This window comes from Etheostoma spectabile, chromosome 18, assembly GCF_008692095.1.
Source record: "Etheostoma spectabile isolate EspeVRDwgs_2016 chromosome 18, UIUC_Espe_1.0, whole genome shotgun sequence".
NCBI classification, from domain to species: Eukaryota; Metazoa; Chordata; class Actinopteri; order Perciformes; family Percidae; genus Etheostoma; species Etheostoma spectabile.
Genome location: NC_045750.1, coordinates 9,860,520 through 9,868,616, shown reverse-complemented (window position 1 = coordinate 9,868,616; position 8,097 = coordinate 9,860,520). Strand labels below are relative to the sequence as shown.

Here is an 8,097-nt window from a genome sequence, read left to right as displayed (position 1 = left end):
TGCTATACAAATAAAGCTGCCTTGCTTTGCCTAGTACATTTTAAGCTTAAACTACTATGCTGGATTTATTCTAAATTTTTATTGTCATTAACTCCTATTAAAAGGGCAAGCATATTGTAAGGATTTTTTTTTTTTAAATAGTGGGAGGCCAGAGTAATCTGACTCCAATAATCTCTTTTAAAATCAAATTTCGCTGCATATTCGTTGATGACCTGAACAACAAGAACCCTTAAAGAATCACTGAGTTGATAAAATAAAGTCAAGTCCTTTTACTGAACAAGTACTTTTACTGAGTCAAGTACAAAAGTAAACTACTGTTGGAAAGTACAAAGTATTACAAATGCATGCGGTCTCAGATTGAGACTGTATCCCTGGTAATCAGACACAATGTACAGGACAAGGATCCATGAAGCCTCCAAGATTCTGAGCCCTGAATTCTAGCTGCCCTCTGTGTTTATCCTCCTCTCCGGACCGGGTCGTCAGGCGGGATATGTGTGTGTTTTCCTGTCTTCATCCCCCGGTGTATATGGTGTGTATTAGGGGGAGATACACAGATATCCCTTAGTTCTCCCTCTGCATTCCAGGATCTAGTGTAGCAAATTCTTCTCTTTTTATGTTGAATTCGGGGAAGGCTCGGAACAGAATCCATTGAGTCATTCCTCCAGCGAGTGGGATTTAAGTACGGGACAAAGTATTGTGTTGGAATGTGCTCACCTGGGTCACAGCCGGCTAAAGATGATGAAACTAGAGAAGCAAAAGGAAGCCAGGAAATGAGTGGGGCTTTTTCTTTACCTGCTCCTCTCCTCCATATTCCAACGGCCATAAGCAGCGTGTTTGAAGTGGTTTTATGTTTGCCTGCTGCTGATCTCACCATCGTTGGCTTATTGTTCTCCCTCTAAACGCTTTGGTTTTGCCCCGCTCTCTGTCACTCTTTCCTTCTTTAGAAAATGCTGGACGAGTGCCAAGACAGAAGGAGCTGTCAAGTCCTTGTCAACAGCCGTGTGTTTGGGACGGACCAGTGTCCTGGCAGCAGTAAATACCTCATTGTCTGGTACAAATGCAGACCTAGTAAGTCCCTCATCGCCTCGTATCTTGACAGTTACACACATTTTTTTCCTTTTCTGTGCTTGGACAGTTTTTTTTTTTTCTTCTCTTTTCTCACACACCACATCTAGTCAAAAATACACCAGGGGTGGGGGTCATTTTCACTCATAGACAAACAGAATAACAACATTAACAGTCAAAGAAAATCCATGTCCACATTCTGGTTTAATTTTGTACAGTTTTAGAGAGTATTGTTTAAATGATCAACCCTAGGTCTCATATTTATTAATAATAGAGCTAAAAGAGTTATTGCTTTGTACTGTACATCTCATTTTATTTTATTTTTTATATGTTTTTGGGCATTTTGGCCTTTAATTAATAGGACAGTTGTAGACAGGAAACGGGAGAGAGAGAGAGGAAAGGGGGTGAAGACATGCGGCAAATGCTGCAGGTCAGAATCAAACCCTAGGCCACTGCGTTAAGGACTGAGTCTTGGTACATGGGCCGCACGCTCTACCAGCTACTAGGGCGCCCCATACATCCTCCTTTTAATCAATGGCCATCACATGAACAGTCTATTTCCTCTTATATTATACATTTCCATATAATGTGTATGTAGTTGCAGGGATATTTTTAACAGATCGTAGCTTTTAAGTTTACAAAAACAGAGCAATTGTAGATTTTTACAGAACACCATATACCTTTTTTAGGAGAAAAGTCTATTAAAATGGCATTGAACATGCTGTTTTGCATAATCTTGGATCTCGGCAGATCGTCTCTCCTCCATGAACTGGCGCCACAAAGGGAAATTGAACACCATTTATCTAAACACACTGCCCACACAAAGATGACACAGAGCTGGTTTAAAATCGGCAAAGTATACCAGTGTCAGTATCTAGTCTTTTCTGCTGCTGCCATCTTTCCTGCTTAATTTTGAAGCAGAAAATTATAATCTTTGCATGCCTCTCTTTTTTTCCCCCCCTCTCCTTCCCTTTCTCTCTCTAAGCCCGGAAGCTAAGAGTATCACTCCAGAGGGGAGCCACAACAGTTCAGTAATCCCACCTAGATTCTAGTCTCCATTCATGGCTCAGTGCTGTGCAGCAGTTCACACTAGAGTGACCAGAAGTGGGCAATAATCCACTGATCCCCTTTTTTCTCCATTGGACCCTGGGGCCAATCAACAGCTCATTGTTCACTGTCACTTAACCAGTGACTTCTCAGGGGTAGGGAGAAAGGCAACATGTTGTGTTAGTGAGGTATAACGGGCAGGTGTCACTGCCTCTGAAAGCAGAGGTGGATGGAGGAGAGAGGAAGTGAAGGAGAAAGGGAGGGAGTGAGCGTGAACAAGAGTGACTCCGTCACTAAGAGATATAACAAACCCCGTCCTGCCCCTTTTCTCAGCGCTCTAGCTCTCTCTTCTTTCTGCATTCCTGTTCCACTCCCCACATGGACATATAAGTGGCTGCTGTTGTGTTTTTATTTGCTGGCCAGTGGAGCTGCTCTGGCTGTCACAGGTCACTGTGGCTGGATGTGTGTGAGGAATGCCTCAGCATGGCTCTACATGTCCACTGAGAGCAACTCTACTTTTGTTTCTACCTGTTTACACATAATGAAGCCTTTTGTCTGTCCTATATGTCCTGTGCTTACTATAAGCTGCTCTACAGAGGTTTTATTAATAAAGATAGAAAAGATGGGTGAAATAGAATAATAGTAGAAAAAATGTCATTAAGTAATGATAACCAACAGATAACTTAGTGTCTGTTGGTGTTTGTTTATTATAGTGTTTTAGGGATCAAATTGCAGAGAAAGCTGATATTTTATTCATACATGTAAATGGAATATTAATGAATTCAGCTTTATTTATTCTATTTTTTTTTAATTATTTTTTTATTCAAGATTTTTAAGCCCTCAGATCACAACCTACTTCATTAATTCCAACTTTGTTTGTTTTGTTTAAATTGAAAACAATACCTTTGGGAAGAAACTTGTATTTTGGTTTTGCTTTTATATTATTTGTAACACATCTTTATCTTTTCTCTCTCCCACTCCAGACGAGTACAAGAGTAAGGTGGTCTGTGAGGACGAGAGGATGAGGCTAAGCTGCAAACGGGGTATGCAGATTGCAGTTTACTCCGCCATGTTTGGTCGAACTCAACAGGGCACCCTGGAGTGTCCCCTGCATCACAGACGGGCCCCGTCAGTAGGTGAGGCCCCTTCTCACTCTCTCTCACTCACTCTGTGGGTAGCAAGATAGTTTAGTGCCAAAAGATGCAGGAGCTGGTTGCATTTAGCTAACTGAAGAAGCTAAGTGACACAATTAACGTTAGCTTGCTATAGCAAGATGCTATAAAGATTAAAAGAGGTAATGTAAAATATGGTTGACATATCTGACCTCAGATTTGATCAAAATGGTGTTTAATAATGGTGTAAACTGGGAAGATTTTAAATCATTACTTTTGACAAAGATAATACACACATACCTCTAATGCTGGCCATATGCCAATAGAGTCAGGCTATAAATAGCTTTCAGGTTAGCATTATCGGATTTCCCACTCATTCGATACTGCAGAAATACTACTTACTCTGAAACACATATTTTTCAATGTATGTTACATAAAAATAAAACAAAGTCAAGTTTCACGTATTAATTGGACTTCTAAAGCTTTCATTTTTGGCAGTTATGATATGGCTTTTGATGCTACATTGACATCCTGTTTACATAGTTGGATGCCTTTGATTGTAAGGTGCACAGATGTTTCCAAGCAAAGGTTTTACACATTACTAAAGTCTTTACCACAAAAATAATAACTTAAGTTTGATTGGTGCAACTTGATTTAGTAAATCCTTAGTTTGCTAGTAGTTAGCTAGAAGGTAGCCAGTAAGTAGCAAGTGGTCTCGCCAGACCCTTCTCCAAAGCGTGCTGAAGGATGGTCTGGCTAATCCACAAAGCATTTGGGTATTGGAGGAAAACATGCTCTGGTTTAATGGTATGTCTTTAAACCAATCAGGATCGCCAAGGCATTTCTTTAAACCAATCAGACTTGCCATGGCACTAAGTCCGCACAGAGCCGCTGCAAAATAGTCATGTGATAAAGAACTCAGATTGGACAGATAGTCTATCTAGTTTTCTCAATTTACGCTGCAGAGATCTGAGGAGCAGTCAACAATAGTCCTCATAAATCCACAGTATATAAAATTCCAACACAAAGAAAGCAGAAGGAAACGGAAAATACATGCATCTGGTGGAATTTCCTGCTGCACCGGAGCAATCCCGGAAGTGGAACGTCAAGGATATAGACTAGGTAGCTAGTAGTTGCAATGCAAACTTACTAGATATTAAATAGACTAATCTCACTTATCTTATCTACTATTCAGCATTTACTAAGGCTTTAGTAAGGACTTAAACACACAAACTAAGTAATGGATTAATGACTAGTACAGCCCGATCCTGGTTCCTGGTGCTGTAAGATACTGTCTTCCTTTCAAGTCACAAGGTACTGTTTTGTAGTGACCTTGCCTTAAGAGGGTGGGCAAGGGGTAATAAACATATTAACATTAATACTGTTTGACATTTATATCATTTGTTCTGTTCATTGTATCAGTTTAGGGTCAGTGTGAGGTCAAGAGAGGAATGAGATTTTTTACATGTAGAAACAAGCTGGGAATGCAAATCGAGTCTGCTTGATGATGTTAAAAGGAGTCTCCTTGTCTTGCTAATGTTCTTATACATATTAATGATTTAGGAGAGTGGAACTTCAGGTCACTCTGGGCTTTGATTTATTGCTTTTTTGCCAAGATTTGTCTGAGCAAAAGCATACCAGGTGTCATTATGCATCCAGCAGATGGGGGAAATGAAACATTTTTATTGATGAGTTTTACGCGTCAGGACTCGAGCACTTCTGAACCACAAAGAGAACTACTAATGCTGCCAGGTTTATAACTCCTGTTAAATATCCCTATTCATTCATTTTTCTTTGACTTGATATTGCCTTTAGATGCTGTTGTGGTTTGGTAGATTGAATAATTTCCTTTATAGCTTATTTTCCCCAGAGGCTCTAGAGCAAACACTGGCCTACCACACCCATCCTTGATACCAACTTTTTACACTGTTCCACTGTGATTACTCATATATTATTCAACTTTAAGAAACATATCACAGTTTAGCATGTCTCTATCTTGTTAATATGAAAGCGTGCTTAGATATATAAAACCACCATTCAAGCACAGGTAGACACACACACAAACACACACACACACACACACACACACACACCACCACCACACACACACACACACACACACACACACACACACACACACACACACACTGCCAGGGGAATTGGGGGTGAATGTAGTCGGGTGTCTCTGTCATCCAAAGCACGAGTTTGGCCCGTAGAAGGGACAGTATTGAGTTCCCACATAGTATATAGGTGTGTGTATGTGCATGTGTGAGTGCATGGGATATCCAGATGTACCCTCGCCCTTGTTTAGGGGAATGTTAATGACTCTAAGCTTGGATCCATGACAAGTATTAGTATAACCATAGACCGTGGTGGCCCGGGTTCTTTCGCTCGGCAGCTCATTTATTTTGCTTTAGTCTGCGTTGCCTGTGTTTTGTTAATGTATAGAAGGACATGTACACGATGTATAAGCTTGCCAGAACAAGTGTAGGTTAACGCGCGTGTGTGTGTGTGTGTGTGTGGTGTGTGGTGTGTGTGTGGTGTGTGTGTGGGTGGTGGTGTGTGTGTGTGTTGTGTGTGTGCTAGAAACAGACTGTATAAAGTTGTGAAGAAAGGCTATATCATTGTCTTTGATTCACAATTCAAACAATGAACTACAAACATGCCCTGAAGAGTGTGTTTGTGTGTGTATGACAGAGGGGACGGTGGGGTCGAAAGGCTGACATAGGCGTCAGTCACTGGGTAATCAGAGACAGATAAAAAGAATGGCATTGTGTAACTGTGGATATGTGTGTGTGTGTGTGTGTGTGTGTGTGTGTGTGTGTGTGTGTGTGTGTTAATGTCTACTATATGAGCCAGTCCTTGGCCACATGCAGGTGGACCAGGAATGTGCGACAGGTAGATGAGACCGGGCTGGACCTGATATCTGGTTTCAGACTCAGGATTAAATACAGTAGCTGAGTTTTCCCAGCATTGATGGAAAATGGACTATACTGTTACAGTTGTACAAAAGCCCGATTAAAGTAGGGGAGGAGTTGTGTTTACTGTGAAATCTCATGTTAACCTTGTGTGCGTTTACGTGAGCTGTACAGTCAGATGTACACAAACGCATTGTTGTTCCTGTGCATTTTTCTATCACATTGTATTACATGTGCATACATGCGTGTACACACTCACAACCACCCACACACCCCTCCTCAGGCTGTTCCAGACAGTCTAGCGGTGGGATTTTCCCTGTCAGCTCTGTCTTTGATGTGGCTCCCATGTCACCAGGAGCAGGAAGTGAGGGTGTCTTGAGTGACAGCTCAGACACACACAATTTAAAATTTTAAAAATTCTCCCCTCTTTTTGCCTCACATGTGTGTGTGTTTGTGGCTCTACATGTCTGAATAATCTTGGGCTTCGCAGTCACATTATGCACAAGTTTGTTTTGCACCTATTTTGACTTAATGTCTCTTTTAAATGGGTGTTTGAATGTACCAATAAGGTAGGTTATAGTAATCTCCTAAACCGCACCGCCCTGGCAACCTCACCGCTGCCTTAGGTGTGAGATCAACGTCTGAACTCGTACAGCTGGCTGCACCTGCCCAGTTGAACTATGATCCAGTTAGAAAGACATGAGGAGCAGGGAATTGCTTGTAGTTACTTTTTAATTTCACCTGCAAACATTTTCCTTGCATCTTATCTATTTCTGTTTCATCTTTAGACTAGGGTTGCCATTCAACACCAGTCACCTGACAAATACATACTGTAGATTATACAAATACAAGTAGATTTTTATTTGTGGCTTGCTTCCAACATTATGTGAGAAGCAAGCATCTTTTGGATATGTTTTATTTAGTCTACAAATCGTATTTAGCTTGTGTATTCTGCAATCTATTTACCACCATAGAGAGCTGTAGAGAGCCGCTATCTGCTTGTTAAATCCAAAGCCCTTGAAAAGTATAACAGACAAAAACAAGTGCATACTGAGGCATGTGCACACAAAAGTAAGACCTCTTTGATCTCGTGTGTTCCTTGGTTTTGGGGTGGGGTGGGAGTGGTGGAGTAGGACAGGTCTTGGCGGCGATGGAGAATCCTCAAAGCAAAAGGGGCCTGCTTCAGCCCTCCTCTCTCATCTGCCCTATTACCATCACACACACCTCTTGACATCTAAATAGCCCCCCATGCTTGGCTTTTTTCTTTTTGAAGGCCACTGTGCTTTCACTTTTGAGTATGTACTTCAGTTCAGACAAGGCCTACAGCAAGATGTTCAAAACTGTAAGCACGGTCTGGTTGGTGTCTCCTATGATCCGTAGCTTTTAAAAGCCGAGCATGCACAGCTGCAGGTCATATTTATCTGGGCTTTTGGACACCTGTTCCAGTTGTTAGAGTCCATGCTGCTTCACTGTAACTCTATCTACATTTCTCTCTGATTTTGATGCAAACAGAGCAGATATGTAGCAAAATGTCTGCGTTATTTTGGACTTGAATAGATAAAACACAGTTTTGTATGTTATTTTAACCTGTCTTATAGTCCAGCTATATCAGTAGTCGACTGATTTCCGTCATTGAATTCTCGGTGGTGACTCTTTTTCCTAAACGTCTATAAAATAACATCCCTGATGTTTATATTTTGGCTGAAAACTTCAGTCTGCATGTTTCCCAAGATACAGAGGTTCATGCGAGGTTTAGGCCAAAGGGTCACCACTGATTGGAATTCAGTGGTTGTGGTGTTTGAATATATGAGGTAACATGCTGTCAGTGATAAAACACATGCGCATGGTTGACTGTTTTTGCACCAAGTGCCTTTGAGTTGAGAAATAACCAGCTATCAACTTACAAACACAGCTGAAGAGAACTCTCTCTGTGTGTGTGTGTGTGTGTGTGTGTG

General features: G+C 41.2%; 1 protein-coding gene across 1 annotated transcript in view; it reads left to right on the top strand.

Moving 5' to 3' along the window:
- The window catches only part of eva1aa (eva-1 homolog A, regulator of programmed cell death a), an 80,443-nt gene that overhangs the window by 25,474 nt on the left and 46,872 nt on the right, over positions 1-8,097 (top strand). The window contains exons 3-4 of the mRNA XM_032543257.1: positions 945-1,068; positions 3,096-3,248. Coding sequence (XP_032399148.1) covers positions 945-1,068; positions 3,096-3,248 — 277 coding nt within the window. The remainder of the gene's footprint in view (positions 1-944; positions 1,069-3,095; positions 3,249-8,097) is intronic.